At 43.4% G+C, this 25,743-nt stretch overlaps 1 protein-coding gene across 3 annotated transcripts in view; it reads left to right on the forward strand.

Annotated features, from left to right (window-relative positions):
* PPP2R3A (protein phosphatase 2 regulatory subunit B''alpha) overlaps window positions 1–25,743 on the forward strand; it is a 347,806-nt gene that overhangs the window by 147,633 nt on the left and 174,430 nt on the right. For 2 of the 3 annotated variants that reach the window (XM_085882796.1, XM_085882794.1), the window contains one exon: window positions 2,762–2,879. In XM_085882796.1, the coding sequence (XP_085738922.1) occupies window positions 2,762–2,879 (118 nt within the window). Of the gene's footprint in view, window positions 1–2,761; window positions 2,880–25,743 lie in introns of those variants that run through there. The other variant, XM_085882797.1, reaches the window with a different exon arrangement.

The raw sequence follows: 25,743 nt of genomic DNA on the forward strand, positions 1-25,743 counted from the left end.
ACGCAACCAAGGAGTTCTTCGGGGGAAAAAGTTGAAGGTTCTGTACTGGTCAAGTCAACCTCCTGATTTAAATCCAAAGAGCACATATTTCACTTGCTGAAGAGGGGATTAAAGTCAGAAACCCCCCAAAACAAATATCAACTAAAAATGGCTGCAGTAAAGGCTTTCCAAAGCATCTCAAAGGAAAATTCCAAGGGTTTGGTGATGTCAGTTGGTCACAGGCTCGATGCAGTTATTGCATGTGAGGGATATGCAACCAAATACTAACTATTATATTAATTTGATTTACTTTAAGTTAATCTGTTCCAATACTTGTGTTTACCAAAAATGTGGGACTGAACATAAAAAGTGCTTTTCTGCTATGGTAAAACATGTATGCATAGAGATACCAAGAAATATAATCTGATCTTCTGTACTCTTGCCTCATATTCATATTTTGATCTCAAATCCAAAGTCCTTGAGTACATAACAAAAATAACAAATTTGACTTCACTGTTCCAGTACTTATGGAGGGCACTGTATATCATCAACTCCCCACGGGGTATATAGGGTGATGACAATGACGTAATTGGTGAAGTGGTGTTCATGCCATAATTGGTTGAATCAAAATCCATGTCCGAAAAATCTTGAAACTTAATATATATGATCTACGACCTGGTATTGGTGAAGAATTAAATGTATGACGTCATGAGTCACGTGGTCTGGTGGCCATGTTGGATTGAAAATCAAAACTTTAAAAATCTTATTCTCTAAAACCGTTTAACAGATTTATGTGAAAAGTCATATATGATCGACTAGCCATGGGGAATACAGTTTGAATCGAACAGGATTCTCTCCTTCTGCTTACCTCCTCCCAAAATCCCCTCCTCCTCCCAACTTCCTCCTCCCGTCCCCCTCACCCATCCTCCTTGCTCCCACCACTTCCTCCCAGACTGTATGGTGATGTCTGTTTGGTGAGGTGTCGCTCCCTCGCCCCCTCCCTCATAGCTCCCTTGCCCCCCTCCCCTCTCTGTCTCGCTCCTCTTTCTGGGCACATATTGGCTGGACAGCTGGCCTGACTCCACCCCAATACAATCATATGCCACCATTACATGACATCGGCATAGCCTTGGCTCAGCAATTGGTACCACAGATTGGCAGGGCTCAGGCCTTAGGCCTCAGTATTAGTCTACGGCCCAGTGCAATTGGAATGATCCCAGGTATATAACCACGATGTATTATATATGCACATAAGCCGTACGCATGTTTTTTGCTTCATGTATGTACATCGGTTATTTCTTTTTTTTTCAATATTAAATAGGCAAAGTCAAGAAACGAGCGAAACACGGTGGGTTAGAGAGGTGGTTCTTCTTCATTTTGGTTACAGTATCAGCTTGAGCGTGCATTAAAGTAAACTATTTTTTTTATCTCCAGTTTGTTATCTTAGTTGTCTTTATTGGTTTCTTGTGTACAAAAGATATTGGTAAATGAAAGTTGTTTTTCCTTTTATTTTACAGGAATAGACTCAAACATGGTGGGTTATGGTGTTCTTCTTCAGTTTGGTTCCAGTATCAGCTTAAGCATGTGTTAATAACAAACAAATTTTTATCTCCTGAAAATTCATTGGGACCAGTGGGGGACATGTATTGCAAAGCAATTCTTGCCCTTATTTTTTTTTTCTGTTTCACAAGGTTGCTGCCGATGCTTTTTCATTCCCTGTCTCTTGATCAAGGTAAAGGTTAGGCGAGGAACAAGTGAGCACAAGTTGCCAGAGATTGGGGACCAGTGCATACAGCATTACACTGATTGGAGGGAAGGTTGTGAAGTCAAAAGTAGACAGTTGGACAGATGCACTTGGATAGACAAATTTAGACTCATTCACACATTCCAAAGGTCATGGAGATCACAGGCAGACACGTATTTGGACAGTTCTTTGTCAAGCGGGGTTAAAGGGTTGCAAAGGTGATTTGATGTGGGTGGTATTGGGCTGCTAGATTCAATGGAGTTAGGAAATAGGTCAGTCATTCAAATCAGTTTCTTATACAGCACTTTTAATTCAGGAATAAAATCTTAAACTGCTTTACAGTACTGTAAAGGAAAAATTTGGGGAAAAGAAATAATCACTTAGCAACTGTAAAAAGTTTGTATGTAGAGAGATCTAAAAACTGGAAATATGAAGAGTCCACAAATCTTAAAAGGCAATAACAAACAAAAGAAAAAGAAGAAAAGTTTAGCAGCATATTGAAATGAATCCCCCATGAGTTGGCATTGTGTAACGTGATTGATTGAAAAATAATGTTTTGTACTGGGACAACTGAGGACACCCGTTGTCACAACGGCAAAAGGCAAGTGAACCAGCGATGCACAAACTTCCCGACTATTGATGCGCTGGGCGAGCGAACCAGGACAGCAGAGCATCAATGCTCTGAATGAGACAATCAGCAACTTGTTTGCAGTTTATCTTTCATTCTTCCGGTTGGCTTGTCCATCATGATGATGGTGCCACTTCTGCAGCCACTTATTGTAGTTGTTTGGCCTAGTTTGTAACGTTATTTATCGGTGGTGAGCTTTGTGGTGCAATATAGAATGATTTTTGTCTGATTACCCCATTTTAAGACTTTTATTGTTTTATCAAAGGTCCTGTAATTTCCTCTGATTTCAATTTGATTATGACTGCACTTACCATGACATCGGCATAGCCTTGGCTCAGCAATTGGTACTTTAATTATAGCATTTGGCCATTTTGTGTCTGGATAATCTAGATGTTTCCATGTAATTCCAGCAGTCACGAATCATCTCGACGAAGTGGGTTCCAGACAGGATTGCCCTGTACGGGTTGCAGCCTTAGCCCTGCGGACGGTTCTGGTCGTCGATGTCGCCGGTCCACCAGCATTAAAAGGGTAAGGCTCGATGAGGCAAAGTGCAGTTGCTCTCTCGGATTTGGTCGCCTGATGAGTTTGACCAATCATTTGAGACCTTGACGCTTTGATTTTAAATTATACTTTCCATCCTACACCCACAGTATGCTTTGTAACTTGGTTGGTCAGATGATAGAAGATTTGTGATTCCCAAAAGGCTTGCATACTTGCATACCAAAAACATGTTTTATTACTGGGTAAATTGAACTGTTTGTTCTCGGGAGAGAGAATTTTCCTTGCATACCTCAGGATGTTTTTGCATGCTGGCAATCTGTTCATCATCTCTGATATGCTCAGGTCAGTTTCTCTCTTTAAGAAATAGCTTTAGGTAGCAAAGATCTTAAAATGAAGCACAAGGTGTATTGTCAAGTTTGACGTTAACTTTCCCAGTGCTGATTGTTAACCATTAATTTAATTTCCTTGCTCTGGTCGTTCTGTATTGAAATTCGTAGAGGTAGGTGGTCTATTTTTGGTACTTGAAGGGAAGCGGTCAATCTTGGGCCTCTTACATTTCAGGTTGGCCTGTTTGTTGCTTCAGTTGGAGCTCACGGTGCTTCATGCTTTGAGGCCAGGTTAAAAAAAAATATTGTGCTTATTTCACCATTTTATACTTGGCCCATATAATTTGTGTGAAAGTCTGCTGTCATGTCCTTCATGTGCTTGCCCTGGACTCGAGAGCCGTGCAAGCTCCTCATCGAGCTTTTGATTACCTTTTAAATAACACACCTGTATACACCCTTAAATGCACATGGACTGACATGCATCACTGACAACTTTGCATCAGTGCATTGTTGCTCATCTTTTTTTTTGATTTCCTGAAGCTTGCAAGATTAATATTAATGCAGTGAAGAACAGCAAGTGATATTGATCCTTGTCATCCAATATGGACCCTTCGTGCTGTTATTCCAGCAGAACCATGCAGTTGCAAAGTGAGCAGACTTTTCCACCACTCCTGTGGCAGCTATGCTAGACTGTTTTCATTGAAGGCCCCTCTTCGGGCATTGGGACCTGCAAATGTCCAAAGCACAAATGTCCCATCACATTGAACCTGTAGGCTTCGTGTTCCGATGGCAAATGCTTGTTAAAATGGGGTGTACAAATGTGCTGGGCCTTGACATTCCTTCCAGCATGAGCACTTTTGCACTTCCTTTTCCATTTGTTATCGCCAAGAGCTAATGACAGCTGCTCGTAAAAAGGTCGTGACTTTCCTATCGTTTAAAAAAAGAGAAAAGGATCATGCCTTTCCTTTTGCTACTCTGGGCAATTCGAACCCTGACCTGTGTGAGTAAGGGCTTTGAACATTTTCTTATTTATTTTGCGTTTTACATTAAAAAAATTTGACTTGTGGTTTCGTGGGCATTTTGTTTCTGTGCCGCTAGCAGTTTGAGGTCCTGAAAATTCAGAATTCCTTCAGAAGCATACACGAAAGTGTGTGTACATTGCAGGGGGTGTGTCAGGCCCAGCTCAGACGTGTCCAGGCATCTCTCCTCAGCTCGACAAAAATCGATTGTTTTGGAATCGCTCCTCAAGATCCTTAAGCGGCATTTGCCTTCGGCTGCCATTTCACCTGAGTTGTGGGGTGTGATTTGCTTTGCACGATTTTGTGATTGTTTTTGAATTTTATTATTATTCGTGTCTGTATTTGGGGTATGTGTAATGCTCCTGACCTGTCAGTTGAAGTCGTAAATTAAAGGCAGCAAACTTGGTGCTTTAAAAGGTAATTTTTCCTCTGACTCGATGAAACAACTCCCCTCCACCCCCCCCCCCCCCCAAAAAAAAAAAACCAGAAGACAATTCCCTGGCGTGAGGTGTACATTTATGGAGAGCTGCTTTTGCATGTCTCCACAATCATAGTCTAGCCTCGTGCTGGTTGTCACTTTGCCAGTGCATCTTTATGCTCCCTGCGGCTTGTTGCGACCGGGTGGCATCCGCTCAATGCCATTGGCAGTTGTTACTGCTCTAAATGGGCACATGGCAGCTGCTGTTGGTGATTTCATTCACACGCTAGTGACCTGCCTTATGTGGACTCGTGTGGTCTCGCCTTTGTGGCAAAGATTCTATGCACGGAGTCCATCATTCAAGCTGACTGCTTTGAGGGGGCCATCTGTTTAAGGTTTCTGGGTTTGCAGTGTTGTAATTAAGCAATTTTCATTGCTGCACCCTTTTATGTTTGAAGTGTTGTACTGCTCAAGGAATTTTCAGTGCATTTTCCTTTATTATGTAGGACTTCTTGCAATAAACTATTTTGTGATTCTCGACAAATGGATGGTGCTCTGCTTGACATTTTCCCAAAACTAACTTTGCTCTGCGACCCAGTTTGGAGACATTGCAGAGGAGACTCTCTCGTTTTCCCTTCATTTAGTTAGTAGGTGTGATGCAGAGACAGAAGGTTAATGAACGGGAGTGAATGCTCATTGTTGTTTTTGATTCCAGTTTAAAAATAGTTTTTCTGCCCTGATTTGAATCTCCCATGCGACATGGGTGGTCGGCCTGGCTCGCTGGCTGGATATCATGTGTGGAGCAGTGCTTGGCTACCATCCTGTGAGAGGGGTTGTTGTTGAAAAACAAAGCTTGTATTTAGGAATGCTCATGAAAGCTATATATATATATATATATATATATATATATATATATATATATATATATATATATATATATATATATATATATATATATATATATATATATATATATATATATATATATATATATATATATATATATATATACAGAGACATAGAGACATATTTATACAGCATAATCAAATATTGGGGGTTTGGTGTTGCATCCGGTGCAAAAAATACTCCCCCCCCCCCCCACATCCCCTGTCCCCAAAAAACAAAAGCAAAACGTTATTGGTGTCCTGTCCAAAACAGGACAATTCAGATTTGGGTTGGACTGTCATCACGTCATCGAGAAACTCGTTCACAGATAAGAATATTGAAACTTCATCGTTATATTCAAACTTGGCTTTTAATGAACTTTGATATATCAACGATACAACACAAATCCTCTGAAAAAGTGATCTTCAAGCAAATACAGGAACACATTTACTGCATTGTGTTCATTTTGAAGGCGGCTGTTTTTATTATGATGGCCTCTGTTCCTCAAAACGCATTGAGAAAAAGGTACTGTATATGAAAACTCACAAGTGTCGGATCCTAAGAGGAAAGGGAGAAAATAGGAGTAAGTCATCATAGGAATATGAGTAGTAATAGTCGGAGGAGGAGGAGGAGGAGGAATAGGAATAGTAAGAGTGGTGGTAGGAGGAGTAATATATATATATATATATATATATATATATATATATATATATATATATATATATATATATATATATATATATATATATATATATATATATATATATATATGAGCAAGTGTTTGTCATTGTGTGTGTATGTCCGCTCTTCACCCATAGGTTGCACAGCGAACCTGACATCACCCACACTTATAACCTAAAATACTTAACCAAAAAGACCCCCTCCCCCTCCTCCGAGAACTCAGAAGTCCCCAAGGACTCTGAAGACCCAAAAGACTGAAAAGACCCTAAAGACACAAAATACTCCGAGGACCCAAAATGCCCTAATGACCATGAGGACCCCGAAGAGCTGAAACACCTAAAGGACCCAAAAGACCCCGATGAACCAAAATGCCCCAAGGATCACAAAGACCCAAAATACTGAGAGGACCCATCGGACCCAAAAGACCCAACGGAACTATCTGGGACCCATGGAAATTCTACATAATGTAAAATGTGACTTCAGGACCCCAACCCCCCTCCCCCCCCCCTACACGCACATACACACACAATCCCAAGTCCTCAACCTCTCACTACCCCCACCACCACAGCCAAACTCTGTGCCCCACCCCAAAAAGCCTCAATCCCCTCAATCCCAACTCTGTTCCCCCTTTGCCCTCCTTCCCCCAACCCAACTCTGTCACCCCCTCCCCTTTCTTTTTCCAAGTCCTCAACTGCCCCAAACCCAAAGTACTCAACCCCAAGTCCTCAATGCCCCCCCTTTCCCAATGTCTCAATCTTTCTCTTCCAACTCCATGCACCCCCACCTCTGTCCTCCCCTCACCATTTATTCCCGTTATTATATTAACAATGTTACACAAATATACACAGGGAACTTTGGCGCATGAGAAGGCCATTCAGCCTATTATGCCTGCGTTGTTCCTGTCCCCATTTGTAAGAACAATGTTAAAAGTAAATAAAGAATGAACATGAAATTCACAATCACTTTCCCTTTCTTCCCTTCTCCTCACCACAATTCACAGACCGGTGTTTGTGTGCTTGTTTGTCGCACTACTACTCCTACAGTTCTGGTCCAATTACATCCAGACTTGCTACATAAGATCAGTATGACCCATTTAGTGTATAGGGGTGTTTTTTTAATCATTGCCAGTGGCCTTGGGGTAGGGGGTAGGGGGTAGGGTGGGGGGGCTACAACACAAATTCTCTATGTAAATGCGTATCATGTAGCACCACCTCCAGGTGGGGGAGGGTATTACAAATCTTCTCCATTTACAGTACAGCATTCCTATCCCCACGTTTTCCAGTGCAGTGAGGTATTTTGAATTTTAATCAGTCGGTATGTTTTTGCTTCATGCACATAACCCGGGTTATTTTGTTTGCTGTATAGAGCTGTCAGTTGCTTATACACCGTCCAAATACAGGTATGCATCAGAAGAACGTATTGCATGCTTGGAATAAGATTGCCTGTGGGGTGGGTACTCTGCTCATAGTCATAAGAGTAGAAGGAAGTGGAAGAGTAGTAGTAATACGAGAAGAAGAGGGGTAATACTCCTCCTCTTATTCCTCCTCTTCCTCCTCCTCTCCTTCCCTAGGAGGAGGAAGAGAAGCAGTCGGAGGAGGAGTAAAAGTAATAATAATAATAATAATGATCGGTGTAGAAGAATGAGAAATCGTGAAAATACGAGGAGGAAGAAGAGGAGGAGTAGAAGTGATAAGAGGAGGAGGAGGAGGAGTAATAAGGGGAAGAGTAGCAGGAGGAGGAGGCACAGTAGTAATGAGCAACAATTGCTTTGCAATACATGTCCCCCACTGTACTGATGTGATATTTTCTAACTCCAAAAAGGGCATAACTGTGAAAAATTGACCAAATACCCTGAAACTCTTTGTTCAGTAACTTATCATAATAAAGCCATGTACCAGGTTTCAGTTGATTATGTTAAGTTAAATGGGGGGGGGGGGGAATCTGAAAAACCACAGGTGGGACGGATGGATGGATGGATGGACGGACAGACAGACAGCAAACCTTGTAGTGCCCTCCAGTGAAACCATTAGGGGGCTGAGTGGAACAGTCGTATTAATAATTTTGTATGCAGTCTGTGGCTGCTGGTTGCATTATTGTTGGGAGTGTGGCTGTATCACTGATGTAGTGCCCCCTGTTTTCAGTAAGCTCGTACTCATTTTTCCTATCATCTGAAAGCCCACAGGCTTTTAATTAGACTCTCGTGCACAAAGCGTTTGACCTATCCAGAGTATAGATAGCTTGCTCAAAAGATAGCTTTGAACTCCCTGATCAAGAATATGTATCATAAGAACATATTACTGGAGACCGAAGGGGTTCAAGAATGGCCCTAATGAGCATTCTTTCGAGCCCAAGCATGAAATTGATGGAAAAATTATCTCCGATCTCATATCAGTCAGATTCGGGCACCTAAGAACGATTTCACTTTGACAGAAACTATTTAAGAAGCCCTTTTTGCTAACTAGATAATGCAGCCTTTTCCCGAACATACACAGTGGGTATTGTTTGAATAACTTGTTCATGCAAACCGAATGGATTCCAGAGCTTCGACCCCTTACATATATCCCGATCTTGTATCAGTTGGCATTCATCACTTACAAATCATTGTTACGACCGAAGGTATTGAGAAATGCCGAATTAACGACTTGACGATCTGCGGAGCTTTTATTCACAATTGAGAGGAATTTAACACTTCACATCGAATGATACAATGAAAAAAAACCGAATGATAGCTTCTGTCTGCCATTGGACTTGTAGTCTGTGATGGTTCATGGAACAGTGAATAGTATAGGCCGGCATGAACATTGTATCGGTATCATTGACGATTAAATGATTGACATGAACAGGCATCATAAATGGGAATAAACTTGCATCCAACATGATGTGATGGCAATTTATTTCTTACATTAGGTTTCTTCATGTTGTTAATCAAAATGTGTATCACAACGTTGGCGGTATACTCGGGGGACGACTACTCGTCATCCTCATCATCCTCATCATCCTCATCTGCCAAACGAGAATTTTCAGTATCGACCGGATCTTCTTTATTGTCTTCAATGGGTTCAGAATTGGGTTCAAGTGATGCAGGGATCTGCTCCCCTTCAAACCCAACGATTCGATATTCTGCACCCTCAATCTCCCATCCTTTATCTGGATCATGAATTATCTGATTTGTCTTTGCCATGGAGCACATGCGAGCAACAAATGCCGCCCTCTCAGCATGTTGGTATAGCTTGCTTTCACATGGCGGGAGACTGCTCTCATCTATCCCCTTCAGTTTCTTCAGCGGATTCGTTTTATTTGAAGGTGTGAATGCTCTTTCAAATGCACCATACCTTGCATCATTTAAACCATTTTCTCACCCTCTGTGCATTGCTGTGGTGCATGGGTGCTGTTCTTTTACTGTCACTGTCGATGTGCGTGCTTCTTGTACCAGTTTTATGAATGTGTCCTGATATCATTCGTTTTTTTTCTCCAAGCGGGCAGATTTTACTATGTGAATGAAGGCTGAAGTAGAGTTGCATCCTGTGAACGCATGGAAAGCTGGAAGTGCCTGGCACATCTAACCCTATAGTTCAAGCGATATCATTCACACTGACAAATCGTCGATTCTGTTTAGCCTCTGTTACCGTTTCTATACAGATATGTGAAGTGACTTTCTGTGATACAAGAGTATCACGGTTACGTCTGTGTCGGACATACAGACAAATAATCCTCTGGGCTCCGAGTGCTGACGCTGTCTATGTCCCTGACATGTAGACGGATGCGAAGGTCAGCTTCATCATGGTTGTTACACATCAATGCCGGGACAGCTTCTCTGAGGATGTGTCCATCCATTTGTGTGAGCCTGAAGCATTCCTTCTCGAATCCGATGTGCATTTTTTGGTCAGCAATGATTGCTGCATATTGATGCTTTGCCCACTCCTTTGCCAAGAAGCATGCAAGTTCTCATTTGAAGGACTCTTATTTGAGAGCATGTGATAAATTGCCCGGCCAAGCCTGATCAGATGCCCTCTGCGTTCATTCAGCATCCTTTATCGAGGGATGTCTGTGTCAAAAAGTACATCGACGCACTTGTGGCTGTGGGAAACAGTTTTGATGACAATTGTTTTGGCCACACTTCCGTATGTACAAGACCTGTGGCAATGTATGCAGCAAGTAGTTGCCATCTATTACATAGGCATCTATTTTTTTTGGCCTGAATGCGGGTACCGTGACCCCCAAGACAGTCTGCTCTTATCTGTTTTTGCCATCGTCACATCACTATGACGTAAGAAGAGGGGAACTGGCGTACGTAGGAAGGAGAGAGCGTGTTTGAGGTCTACACTCTTCACCAGCCAGCATTAAGAGATAGACCACCAGATCACGAGTACATTTCAGATCAAAGATTTTTCGACTTGGTGATCGATTCCTGACATACTCATTCTGGAATGTCAGTACCTTGTTTTTCTTGATTGGCCGTTCAAATCTGCTAGGATCATCCAGGCAATCCGAGATGAACTGAAAGTGAAGTGTCTTGCCCAACATAGGCACTGAAAGGACACTATCGGACACAGTTTCACTGGCTGCTCTCCCTGTGTGAATATTGCATAGAGGCTGGTCACTTATCTCCAGAGTGAATGGCTCACAAGAACTTTGTATTTGCTCGAGAACTTTGTTGAAATCTGACGTGTCTGTTTTTTTTTAAGCCGAGATGGCCACAACTCTGCCTCAACGCCACCGCTGGTGGTCATTCCTGCGAGATCCCACAAGTAGCTCTCCATCGCGGCCCTCGCGGACTTTGTTGTCATCCAGCGGTTATGAGCACTGAAATTATTGGTGGCATTCACAATGTTTGCCGGTTGGAAATCTGCATCGCCATTCACTGTTTGTTCTAGTGTTAGATCAAGCAGGTCACCTGAAGAAGGAATTATCTGTCTTCCTGACTGTGTATGCCCCTGCTTCAAGGACGGAATGGAGACCAGGATGAGATGTATCGATGTTGAGCAAATCCATTTGGTATTTTGACATCCATCTTGCGTAATTGTGAAGGTTCACTGTGAAAAACAACTCTGTGATCAGTCAATGATTCCACAAATAGAGTAATATCATTTGGGCAGATTGCTCTGTCCAGGATTCTGAAGTTGCTTATACAGTCAACATACATCAATGAGGATTGGGCTGTTTTCCCATGGTCACCATTTCTCATCCTGGCCAAATACTTGTGATAGCTTTCAATCACATTCGAGAGATCCAGATCGTCGAGGCAATCGAGTAAATTATCTTCTGAAGAGAACTGGAAAACAGTGTCTCGTTGAGATTATGTTCCTCCAAACCATTCAAAAGTTGGTGAAAATGGAGGACTTCGAGAGTGAACACCAGGATTGAATGCAATATTTTACATCGACTGAAGTGTTTCCCTGTGACAGCCTCTCAATGAGCCTGGGGCCTTCTCGATGACAACACATACAGTCCCTCTCCTCAACATCCCCTTTCATGAGATTACAAATGTTTCAATGACTGAAATCAACAGGGATGACCTGGCGTGTTTTGGTAAATGCCACAATATTTAGTTTGCAAGAAGGGCTTCTTGTAGTTTCGTTTGAAGTGAAACCATTCTTATGTGGTCGATTTCTGAATGATATGAGATTGGAGAATATTTTACCATCATTTTCATGCTTGGGCTTGAAAGTCTAAATAGACCACGAATTGGTCAGTTCTTGAACCCCTTCGGTCTACAGGAATGCGTTCTTATGATGCATATTTTTTGAACAGTATGCCAAGATCTATCATGTGGTGAGAGCTGTAGCCTTGTGTGTGAAACTCAAATTAATGCAGATTTTTGTGCCCTTTTTCAAGGTGCCAGAACCCCTTGAGTCTATCTCGGGGCACGCAAGAATCCACATCATTGCATTAGACCATCACCATCATCTATGTTCTCGATAGGTCAAACCTTTTTGTGCTCGAGAGTCCAATCAATAGCCTGTGGGCTCTCGGACTACCACCTCGGAAGGATGACTAGCTGAGTAAACCCACCTGGTGTTATTTAACTGAAAGACAGGGACTTGCACTCAAGACCTTCAGATCTTAACTCAGCCACCTTAATTGATAAGCCAACAGTCGGAGGAGGAGTAATAGGAGGAGGAGGTGGAATAATAGCGGGAGTAAGATGTGGAGGGGGAAATGGCCGGAGCAGGTGGAGGGGTAATGGCCGGAGCAGGTGGAGGGGTAATGGCCGGAGCAGGTGGAGGAGTAATGGCCGGAGCAGGTGGAGGAGTAATGGCCGGAGCAGGTGGAGGAGTAATGGCCGGAGCAGGTGGAGGAGTAATGGCCGGAGCAGGTGGAGGAGTAATGGCTGGAGCAGGTGGAGGAGTAATGGCCGGAGCAGGTGGAGGAGTAATGGCCGGAGCAGGTGGAGGAGTAATGGCTGGAGCAGGTGGAGGAGTAATGGCCGGAGCAGGTGGAGGAGTAATGGCCGGAGCTCTGTCAACAGACTGCTGCCTCGATTGCTCCCCAAAATAGAATTAACCTGCGTTACATGTACTGTATGAAGTGAAAATGTGTACTGCTTCTGTGCATATGTGCATGGCTCACAAAGTGGGTACACTACTGTTACACTCTAAAGCTGCACCTTAAATCCTGGAGAATGGTACCATCCCAGCCTCGGCTGGATGTTGGCAAGCTCAGGGATGAGAGAGTAGCTGAGGAGTTTCCGAACAGGCTGAGTGGACACTTGGGGGGTCTGGGTGCATTGGGGGGGGGGTCCTGAAGAGTTGTGGAGTGCCTTCAAGACCACTGTCCTTGATGTTTCCGGTGGATGTCTTGGAACTCACCACAGTGTAAAGAAGAAATTTGTCTCTCAAGGGACACTGGATACCATTGACCAGGGTCGCAGGGCCAGGCTGAATGGCAGAGCTGAGCTGTTCAGGGAGCTGAGGCGTAAAACTGTACATGCACTGAGGGTGGACAAGGAGGCCTATGTGCGAGGAATCTGTGAGGGGGTAGAGCATCACCTGTGGACAGGTGATTCTCGTCCCGCTTACAGGGGAAGTCGCGCATTGCGTTCATCCAAGTCCATCCCTCGGAGCACTGCAGTTAGAGCAGAGAGTGGTAGGCTCTTGACAGAGGAGTCTGAAGTGAAGGCCCGCTGGGCTGGTGATTTTGAGTGACTGTATCAAGCTGATCCACCAGCTGTTGAGTTGGATGTCAGGATGTCAGGGGTGTTACAATCCCTATTGCTGACCCTCCATTCAACTGTGTTCCTCCTTCATTTGTGGAAACACAGGCTGCGGTGAACCGGTTGAAATGGGGTGAAGCTCCTGGGATTTGTGGCATCCATGCTGAACTTCTCAAGGCTGGTGGAAATGCTGCACTCGTGTCGTTGCTTGCAGTTCTGTGCTCTGCCTGGAACACAGGCATCATCCCAACTGACTGGAAGAGGGGCCTTGTTGTCCCTCTCTGGCAAGGGAAGGGTGATCGCCAAGACTGCAACAACTACCGAGGGGTGACACTGCTCTCAGTGCCGGGCAAGGTCTTTGCTCGAATAATTCTTGATAGGGTTCGCCACCATCTGCTTGAGTACCAGCATCCAGAGCAGTCAGGCTTTACACCAAAGAGGTCAACGATTGACCGTATCCTTGCTCTTCCTGTCTTCACCGAACGCAGACGAGAGTTTCGGCAGGGGCTGCTTGCAGCCTATGTTGATCTCTGTAAAGCGTTCGATTCAGTGAATCGGGATGTCCTCTGGAGGATTCTTGGTCTTCGTGGGGTGCCATCAAAACTGATCGATCTGATGTCTGAACTCCACTCTGGTACTGAGAGTGCTGTGAAGTGTGGTGGTACCATCTCTGACTTATTTCCAGTTGTTAATGGAGTTTGTCAGGGGTGTGTACTGGCCCCCACACTTTTCAGCACTTGTATGGACTGGATTTTAGGGAGGATGTCGGAGAGATCAAGCTGCGGTGCATCGTTTGGGAATGTCAAGATCTCGGACCTTGATTTTGCAGATGATGCAGTCATCTGTGCGGAGACTTTAGATATCCTTTTGGGGGCCCTCGAGGTGCTGAATGAGGAGTCGAAGCCGCTGGGATTACGTGTTTCTTCGGTCAAAACTAAGATCCAGGCTTTCGGTGACATCTTGGATGCTGCTGTCCTGTCTGTGTCTGTTTGTGGTGAGGATGTTGAGGTCATGGAGAGATTCACTTACCTTGGCAGTGATATTCATGTCTCTGCTGGCTGTAAGTCAGAGGTCAATAGACGTCTGGGTCGGGCCTGGGGAGTCATGGATTCACTGGATCATGGGGTGTGGCGCTGCTGGTACCTGTGCGGGAGGACGAAAGTCCGAGTCTTCAGGTCCTTGGTACTTCCAGTCTTGCTCTATGGATGCGAGACTTGGACTCTGACCAAGGATCTGAGACGGAGACTTAATTCCTTTGGTACCAGGTCTCTTCGGAAAATCCTTGGCTATCACTGGCCAGATTTTGTGTCCAAAAAGCGGTTGCTGAGAGAGACTCGGATGAGATTTGTTACCTGCATAGTCCGTGAGCGTCAGTTGCGGCTGTATGGACATGTGGCTCGTTTTCCTGACGCTGATCCTGCTCACCAGATTCTCTCAGCGAGGGAGTCTCATGAATGGAGGAGGCCAGTGGGCCGACCACGTGCCTCGTGGTTGCAGCAGGTTGACCATCATCTCAAGGAGATGGGGATGGGCCTGGCATCTGCCTGGGGGATGGCCAGACGGAGGCCCCTGGAGTACCGGCCGAAAGTGGACGCAGTGACGCGCTGTTCTGGCACATACTCCCATACCTGACCTGACCTGACTGTTTCACAAAGGGCAAAAAAAAAAGTTTAGGGAAACATGAAATGCAACCCATTATGTTAATCTGCATGCATTCAAATCGGTAAATCTAAATTTTTAGACCTGCAGCACGTTCGGTTGTAAAGTTACCAATGAATGTATACAACATTGTAGATACACGTTCGAATTTTGAGCTTGGCATCAGCGTTATGTACTGAATCAGATGAAAACTAGAGGGGGAGCACTCGGGAGAGTGCAAAACCTCCGCCGACAACATTGCTGGGTCACTCAAGTGAACCTTTTTTCTTATTCATTAAATATATTAACAGTGCTGACAGTTATAGTTCTTTTCTCCAACATTTTTTTTTTTGGGGGGGGGGGGGTTGGAAATCATTTAAAACATGAAGAAATGCAAAAAAAATGAAATCAAAATTTTGTTGAAAAAAAAGTTGCAAAAATTTTTTTTTCTCTAACAATTTTTTTTTTGGGGGGGGGAGGGTGGAAATCACTTAAAACATGTAAAAATGCAAAAAAAAAAAACATTTTCTCTAAAAAAATTTTTGTGGGGGGTGGGGACCAAGTCCAAAATCTAATGGCATGATCTTTGGACCATACCTAACCCACCCACCAAGTTTCGTCGAAATCCGTCAAGGAGTTTTTCCGTAATATTGTTCACAAACAAACAAACAAACAAACAGAAAGGGGTGAAAACAATGACCTCCGATCTTCGATGGCGGTGGTTAAAAACAACGTAAATATTAAATTTTTGGATAAGAAACAGATAATTTTTACTCTGACAGGAAAATGAAAAAACAACGCATTTTGAGAGAGTCCGATGTTATAAATTACGAAGAACACATAGATGAGTTCAGTAGCAAAGAAAGCCACACTTGTAAGCGAAAAATAACGTTAAAATCGAATCTATTTCTTTCGAACTTTTGAAAACAATCACTTTAAACATGAAAAGAAAAACATATTTCTTACCACTCGGATCCTCACGAAGCCCTAAAAAAATTCTAGCGTTTGTTAAAATGAAGAATTATGAGACAAATGAGTCACCTCATTCGGCTCGGCATCCTCATGCTGGATTCGTACATTACGGCTCTCGCAAAGACACAGACACGAAGCCAAACGCTGCGCTAGACGGTGAATGGAAATGTGCTGACACGCTTTCAAGTGCCTATTATATCCATCAATCGGCAAGATTTTCTAATGTTAGTGTTATTTGCATCCGACGAGAGATAATGATTCGTACATAACGGGACTGACACGAAAATCAAGACGGGATTACTTGCGGTCCGAATTATATTTTCTGATCACAATTTTGATCTATATTTTTCTGCCGTTAGACTCTGTCATATTTCCAAGAAATTAAGGGAGATTTGGAATAAAAATCATAAGAAACATTATCAACACTGGACTCCTTATTTTTCTCGATGCAGTGGACATGAAGCGTTATGTACGAATCCATTATTTCATCAGATCGGGTAGATGCTAGAAAACCCGAATAGGGAGACGGAACATCATCAAAACATAAAAGAGACACCAAAATTCACATTCTGAGTCACCACACTCAAAATAACTGTCACATAAGAAACGTACAGTAAAATAACATTTTTACCAGTCAAACTGTAACATTTCTAAGGTTAAAATACCCATATTCTGTTGCTTTAATTGATCTTTAATAAAACAGGGAAATGGAGAGTATGATATTGCCAGTTTCTAGAGGTTCCCCAAGATGTCCACTTTCATTTCTGACCATTGATGGTTTGTCTAAATACCTCATAATAGTTTTATGTGTAATTTCCCACAAACATACCACAGCATACCCACTTTGTGAGCCATGCACACACACATATGTGTGTGTATATATATATATATATATACATATATATATATATATATATATATATATATATATATATATATATATATATTACACACTGCGTTGCGTTTAATACACACTATGTATATATATATATATATATATATATATATATATATATATATATATATATATGTATATGTATATATATATATATGTATATGTATATATATATATGTATATATATATATATATATATATATGTATATGTATATATATATATATATATATGTATATATATATATATATATATATGTATATGTATATATATATGTATATATATATATATATATATATATATATATATATATATATATGTATATGTATATATATATGTATATATATGTATATGTATATATATATATGTATATATGTATATGTATATGTATATATATATGTATGTATATATATATGTATATGTATATATATATATATATATATATATATATATATATATATATATATATATATATATATATATATCCAGGGAGTTGATTGAGACATAATCTAAACTAATGGTGAGAGATCAAGCTGTTTGAAAAGAGCGAAGGTGGTCACAGCAGTATTGATGGATTCCATGACTTTGTTAGTAATTAGAAGTAAATTGAGAGGCCCTGTCATTACACTGTTTTGTGAATGGACGTGATATTTGCTGACTTCCAGGGTGATGGGAGACTGCCAACTTTAGGACAGGCTGCAGGGTACACAGAGGAACCCTAAGAGCAACAGAGCATAATTTCAGAATGTGGGTGCTGGTTCCATTTGGGCCCATCTCTGAAGCAGGGTCAGGGCTGGACATAACTTTCTCCATCTTCTTGGGACGTACACAAAGTCTCGTTGACAGTGGGGGGGGGGGGGTTGAGATTCAGACAGAGAGGAATGGGTTGCGAACGTGAGGTTTTGGGGTTGCACACTGAGTTGAGACATTCTGCCTTCACTCAGGAAGATTATTTGATGATGCTGTTTGAGATAAGAGAGGGGATGGAACGGGAGCATACACCAGAGGTAGACTTGCCAATGTGCCACCATGACATTGAATTGCACTGGAAATGCGTCTTGGTGAGAAATAGCATTGGAAATGAATCTCAACTTTGTCAAAATACTGGCTACAGTTTATTTTCCTGCACTCAGAATTACCCGTGTTTCAAAATGATGTAATTCACCCCCAGAATGCTCTACATGCATATGCAGAACTCCATAGAAACGAGGTCCATGAAGGTGGCCGACCATATTTCATGCATGCATGCCAGATAACAATTGTGACATAAAATGGTCACAAAGCTTCTAAAATAAGCCAAAATACTTGGAAACGTACCTGCAAGGAAGAGATGTGCCTCTGCTCAATTAAATATTTGGATAACTTTCTGATCAACTTACCCCAAAAGTTGATATCTTGCAGTGCATACTGCAAAATCTCTCGACGATGTGGGGCCGTGCAAGGCCTGAAGGTTCGTCAAGTGGCGCGAGATACTCACATCTTCGTGCTTCTATAAACTTATTCATTGAACTATTTTCTTTGCTATCCATTTGTGTGCAGAACAAGCAGGCCAATGTTCCTCTTGAAAGATGGAAATATCCTCACTAATAATTGTTCCTCGCAACTCTGGTGATGACGACAGAGACAAGCCTGTCTGAGCAGTCAAACAGTGATGCTGACGCTGAATGGGAGACCGGCAAGATGGCCGAGAGGTACACACTTGCCTCTAGGCTGTTTAGCCTAGGTTTGAATCTCGACCCAACTATAAACTGTCTTCTCGGTGTTTCACAGGCAGAGTGATTCATCCATGCGTGGGCCGTCCCTCGGATGGACGTTCAACTGGCCATTCCGTCTGCAGGCATTCGTTGGTGGATTTAAAAGATCCTATGGTGTCCTTTTGCGAAGTGTAGGTGAGCTATCACTGGCACCCTGAACAAATTAAAAATTCTTGCCCTAAACTACAGAGGGCATTGCATTAGCAGTACAGCCAATGTGATGGATGCCAATGTGCAGCCGACTGCTACATACGAAGAAGAAAAAAAAGAAGAAGAAGGAAAAAGAAGAAGACTGCATAGTAAAGCAAGCGTCATTCCAAAGTGAATATACCAATCAGGGAAAATGTTCTTTCGGTGCACCAGGTTCTAGTTGCATGAAACTATGGACAGAGCAAAGTCATACAGTCGGACTTTTTTCTGATGGACGCTGTTTATTAAATGCAAAGGTGTAGGTTGCAGTGAAGTGATAGAAAATTTTTTTTTTGGGGTCTTGGGGAAACCCAGATAATCAATGATACCTGCGCATTCGCCTCAAATCACTCGTATGTAGTGTTTGGTCAACTTTTGGATAAATTGTGGGCAAACATATTGGCGAGTTTGTGTAGAATATAAGGGCAGAGCTCAAGACAAAACGTTTATATTCTTGAGCTGTAACAATTACGTTTCACATTTGTATAGCTGTACTTTGAGGAGATGACTGTTCAGGCCATTTGTATGATATTGGTTTGGAACTCTTCCCCCACCCCCCCCCAAAAAAAAAATATTAGAAAATATAAAAACCCACAGCTTTTGTCCAATTTGCCGTGGAACAAATTTCTCTGACTGCAGCACTTCAGCATCACTCAGCGGTGACATGCTTTTGTCTGAACTAGTTTATGGTTGTAATTAGATCTGCTCGTTACACTGACTGGCGCTGCCTGTTGATGTCTTGTTTTGCGTTTCATGTGCTCACGTGACATTTTGTGATATTCGATGAATTGTTTACTTCCTTGGTTTCCATAGTGCCATGTTGATGTGCTCCTGATTTTGGTGGAATGTTTTAAAAAAAAAACTTTTAAAAAAGCTTTTATTTTTATTCATTGACTTTTCCTTCATTGTTGCATATCTGCCTTGTGCTTTTTTCAGAATTCGTGCTAAAATCAGGACTGGATTTCATACTGATACTAGATTTATTCGCTGCAAACAAAACAAGTTTGTTTTGTTAATCAAATTACTTCCTGATTGCTTAGGCTGTGCTGTAACTGTAGTTTTGGTCACAACCATCATACTTCAGCCAAATGCTCCTGATGATGTGAAAAACGTACATGAGAGATTCTACTCTGTTATCCTTTATCTCTTGTGCAACCAAAAAACCAATTCTTTAAGGATAAATTTCCTGCACCTTGGCCAGAAATTTGAGTCAATCCAATGCTTACAGAAATAGCACAAATATGCCTTATTTGAGGAGTCACTCCCTTCTTGACTTCTTTAGACTTGAGCAATATCTGTAAGCTCATGATGTTCAAAAGGTTTTATGAAGAGATGCTTGTACACTGTACAGTCATCCACGAAATGGCAAGGTTTTATTTTAATTTGATTTTAATAAAGAAGTGGGTTGGTCGGAATAGCATAGATTGTAGAGGTATGCGCAGTCACGTCTGAGCTGTCTAGCCAGGGTTTTGATCTCGACCCAGCTAAAAACTGTCACCTGAGTGTTTTGCAAGCAAGACGATGCATGAATATGAATGCGTGCACCGACCCTCGGATGGACATTAAACTTGTGTGCTAGCATTAGTTAGTGGATATTAAACATTCCACTATGTTCTTTGTGAAGATGAGGTGAGTTATAACCGGAACCCTCCACAAATTCCAAATTCCTGCACCCTCAGTTGCGTATCTACATCGGAGTGGTGACGCGTTCAGGATTCCAACCCAGCCAAGAAACTGCTTCGGCAGAACTGGCGCTGTTTTTCGAGTCTGTTTCATAATTTCATAACAGCGCATTGCCGGGCAATACCCAGTCCCTCCTTAGACCGCCCCTCCCTCCTCCCACCCTTTCCCCTCCCTCCTCCCACCGCTTCCCTCCATCCTCCCACCCCACCCTTTCCCCTCCATCCTCCCATCCCACCCTTTCCCCTCCATCCTCCCATCCCACCCTTTCCCCTCCATCCTCCCATCCCACCCTTTCCCCTCCCTCCTCCCACCCCTTCCCTCCATCCTCCCACCCCACCCTTTCCCCTCCATCCTCCCATCCCACCCTTTCCCCTCCATCCTCCCATCCCACCCTTTCCCCTCCATCCTCCCATCCCACCCTTTCCCTCCCTCCTCCCACCCCTTCCCTCCATCCTCCCACCCCACCCTTTCCCCTCCATCCTCCCATCCCACCCTTTCCCCTCCATCCTCCCATCCCACCCTTTCCCCTCCATCCTCCCATCCCACCCTTTCCCCTCCATCATCCCACCCCACCCTTTCCCCTCCATCCTCCCACCCCACCCTTTCCCCTCCATCCTCCCACCCCACTCTTTCCCCTCCATCCTCCCACCCCACCCTTTCCCTCCATCCTCCCACCCCACCCCTTTCCCTCCATTCTCCCATCCCACCCCTTTCCCTCCATCCTTCCCCTCCATCCTCCCACCCCACCCTTTCCCCTTCATCCTCCCACCCCACCCTTTCCCCTCCATCCTCCCACCCCACCCTTTCCCCTCCATCCTCCCACCCCACCCTTTCCCCTCCATCCTCCCACCCCACCCTTTCCCCTCCATCCTCCCATCCCACCCTTTCCCCTCCATCCTCCCACCCTTTCCCCTCCCTCCTCCCACCCCTTCCCTCCATCCTCCCACCCCACCCCTTTCCCTCCATTCTCCCATCCCACCCCTTTCCCCTCCATCCTTCCCCTCCATCCTCCCACCCCACCCTTTCCCCTCCATCCTCCCACCCCACCCTTTCCCCTCCATCCTCCCATCCCATCCTTTCCCCTCCATCCTTCCCCTCCATCCACCCTCCTCCCACCTCCAGTCGCTCCATCCCTTCCCTTCCCTCCTCCCACCTTCTCCCCTCCCACCTCCTCCCCTCCCACCTCCTCCCTCCCACCTCTCACCTCCAACCTTCCCATCCCTCCTCCCATATAGGCCATCAGCCATGGTTCAGAAAGTGCCTGAAAATCAAGTTTCGTTCCACTCATCAGGGGTGGAGGGGGGGTAGACAAAACCTTGATGATATGATAGTATATATCCAAATACATATGTATCCAAAAGTTCTCCACTCAAATAGCTGCAGTTATTGTGTATTTTCATCTTGAAAATCGATGCATTCCCCGCGCTCTCTCATTTGAATTTTCTCCACTCAGATCACGTGTCGGCCACGTGACACCTTGACAGCCAATAGATCGGCTGACGCCGTATGCAAATTACGTCAGACTGTCATGTGACCAGCTAAGTTGTCCAAGATGGCAGCTTCCTGCAGGGAGGAAATCACCGGCAGCTGATCGGCGATTTTTGATGAATATGGCCAGTGAGGATGCTCCCCAGTGTATTATTCACCAGGACAATGTAGCGAACGAAGAAGTCAAACGTTTTATGCCTGTAAGATGGGATAAATGGAGAGAAAGTGTCAACAAATGGCTCGTCTTAGACGGTCACGAACGACGTTTAACCGAGAGTGCCGGCGCGGGAGGACGAACTTCGATCATGGGCCTATTGTACCCGGAGTGCCGGTGTAAAGATCTCAAGCTACCTCCCTTTCAAGGTACCTCCCAGTAATCTGAAATCGTTTTGAAGTTAGCCTTGGCGGGGAGCTTGAAATCGATTTCATCCTACCCCCTACGATTTCAGATTAACCCCCTCCAAACATTAATTTATGTATGTTTATTTACAAAAAATAGTAATTTAATTGATATTGAAAACTAATTAGGGAAAAACCATTGACCACGTGACCACGTCAAACCCCCCCCCCCCCCCCCCCCCCCGGTGTATTAATTTAGCGGCCGACGGGGCTTGAACTTAGGACCCTAGGATCCCAAGCCGCAACCCTAACCACTGAGCCAACACCAAGCTGCGCACTCAGCCTGTCATCCTTCCGAGGTCGATGAAATGAGTACCAGTTCCAGTGTGTGTACTGGTAGAGGGGCACTGCATCAGCGACACAGTCGCGCTTCAATAAATGATGGCTACCCCGGCAGCTAAGCTGCTATATGATCACCACCACCACAACGAAATTGTGAATTAAAAATAAGCTGTTTTCATTGCCTTTCTTATACATTGATGTAATTGCGTTGTTTCCATATTTGTAAATATAGTCTGAGTTGGTTAAAAAGATATACCAGTATATCTATTTGGATCATCTATATCGAAGAAGCATTTCATAAAAATGTGGCAAAAACTATAACTATGAGAAATACTGATTTCAATTAATAACAACATTAAAATAAAATCATTCATCATAAAATCAAAATTCATTGCAAACTCTTTTAAGCCTGTCACGTGGTCAATGGTTTTTCCCAAATTAGTTTTCAATATCTATTAAATTACTATTTTTTGTAAATAAACATACATAAATAAATGTTTCGAGGGGGTTAATCTGAAATCGTAGGGGGAAGGATGAAATCGATTTCAAGGTAATAAGGGGGTGATGATTTCTGGGGTGTAATAGGGGGTAACTGGAAATCTATTTCACATTACCGGGAAGTACCTTGGGGGGTAGCTTGAAATCTTTACACCGGCACTCCGGGTACAATAGGCCCATGATCGAAGTTAGTCCTCCCGTGCTGGCACTCACGGCTAAACGTCGTTCGTGACCGTCTATGACGAGCCATTTGTTGACACTTTCTCTCCATTTATCCCATCTAACAGACGTAAAACGTTTGACTTCTTCGTTCGCTACATTTTCCTGGTGAATAATTAATACACTGGGGAGCGTCCTCACTGGCCATATTCATCAAAAATCGCCGATCAGCTGCCGGTGATTTCCTCCCTGCAGGAAGCTGCCATCTTGGACAATTTAGCTGGTCACATGACAGTCTGATGTAATTTGCATACGATGTCAGCCGATCTATTGGTTGTCGAGGCGTCACGTGGCCGACACGTGATTGGAGTGGAGAAAATACAAATGAGAGAGCGCAGGGAATGCATCGATTTTCAAGATGAAAATACACAATAACTGCAGCTATTTGAGTGGAGAACTTTTGGATACGTATGTATTTGGATATATACTATCATATTATCAAGGTTTTGTCTACCCCCCCCCCCCCCCGATGAGTGGAACGAAACTGCACGATACAGCTTACGGCTGATGGCCTAATAAAGGAATTTTTGCTGGGTATATATTTGGAGAAGTTAGCTAAGGGGGGAACCTTTTTTTTTCTTCTTCTTCTTTTTTCCTACAACCTCCTCTTTCACCCTTGAAGTTATGTCATTAGAGGAACAGTAAAATTACCTTCAAATCGATGTATAGGTTGTGTTTGTACTGTTTTCGGTTTTGAATAATTAGCACTTAGCACATTTGAGAGCTCATGTGACTCTTTCATTTCACTTTCCGCTTTCAAAAAAAATCCGCTTTCATTTCCTACCAAGCTCTAACTTTCCTCATCACCTCTAACTTGCTATGTGTCATGTCCAAATCTGCCTCCTGAGGGATGAATTCATCAATATGGCCAAAATATATCATGGTATGGATGTTTATCCTCGTCGCCATGTAATGAATCCCTATTAAATATACACGTGCCCACTTTCGTACACTCAACATCACCATTGAGTTTATTTACACTTTTAAAACTAAAACATCGCATTGAAAACTGAACAAGGTACGTTTTCATTACAATTAAAATATTCATTATTAATATTTGAAATCTTAAAAAAAAAACTCTCCTTTTGTTGGTATTTTGTATGAACTGTATGCGGTTGAGATGTCCAGGGGTGTTAATTTATCAAGCAGCTCGCTAGTGCTTGCCAAGTCAGCCATTCCTTATCAACGGTTTTGAATAGAGTGCTTGCTTGAGTGCTTAAGCCACTTGCCGAGCACTCCACAAGAAACTTGGAAAGTGAATACACCATAACTTTTATATTGTATGTGCACATATCATCTTTAAAGTGTGCATGTAAATAATAACTTCGAAAAGAAGAAGCAGTAAAACAAAATCTCTCAGGAATTTCCCTGGCTTCCTGACTAATTCATAACGTATTTGTATTTTGTTGTGTAAATGTGGAGAAGGAGGGATCCAACCTTGCTTAAATAAATACGATTAGTTCGAAGAGTCTTTAATTAAATGATGTTTTCAGATTTCACTCCATATTTCGGCACTCGTCGCGTATGAGTTCTGATCCTCAAATCCGAACACAGATTTCGATTATATTGTTACGGAAATGGCCCTTATTGGACTACTAAATATAAGATTAGCTCGGATCCCCCATTAAATGCATGTTTAGCTCGGTTGTGTGGTAAAATGGAGGTTACATGTGTGTCGGGAGATGTAAGAGGCTGTTTTATTGTTTGTGTGGTGGTGGAACGAGAGCTCCCTCTTCTTCCTACCCCATCCTGGACGAGGCCCCGCCCAGTCGGCTGAGAGGGTGTGGCCAAAAAGAGGAAGTGAAACTCAGAGGCCACGAGCGCCGAAAAGGAGAAGTGAAACTGAAGTACAAAAACTGCGGTCGGCTTCGAAAAGGGGGAGGAGGCAGTCATGTGTCGAAGCGAGCGAACGGAAGAGAAACGAGAGAGAAAAGATTTGAGTGGTTGGAAAACAGTCGGGTTTTCGAGGCGTGCTCGGGGTGGCTTCGAAGTGAGCGAACGAAGGCTTCGTAAAAAGGTTCAGTGTGTGGAAACAGTCGCTCTTGAGGCGTGCTCGTGTTTCAAAGCGAGCGAACATAAGAGAGGCGGCCTGCATGTCGAGTCTGCCTTTTTGGGACAGTGGGAGAGGTGGCCTGCACCTCAAGTCGGCGATCGACTCTTATGAGGAGGTGATTCTGCCGTGAGAGAGACGGCAGCCGGCTTTGAGAGGCGAGCGTGGAAAAGGAAAGAAAAATTGATTCTACAGAAAGAAACTGAGAGGACGGAGTTGAGAAGTCGGGCTTCAAGGCGGTAAGGCAGGAGAGGAGACGACGGAGCCTCTGACGGTCCCTGCTCACACCAACGGCTCGACACGTTTGCCGATCCGCTTGCCGGAGCCCGGCACCTCGATTTGGG

Source organism: Eptatretus burgeri, chromosome 5, assembly GCF_056783735.1.
Source record: "Eptatretus burgeri isolate ZD-2024b chromosome 5, Ebu_testis_v1, whole genome shotgun sequence".
NCBI lineage: Eukaryota > Metazoa > Chordata > Myxini > Myxiniformes > Myxinidae > Eptatretus > Eptatretus burgeri.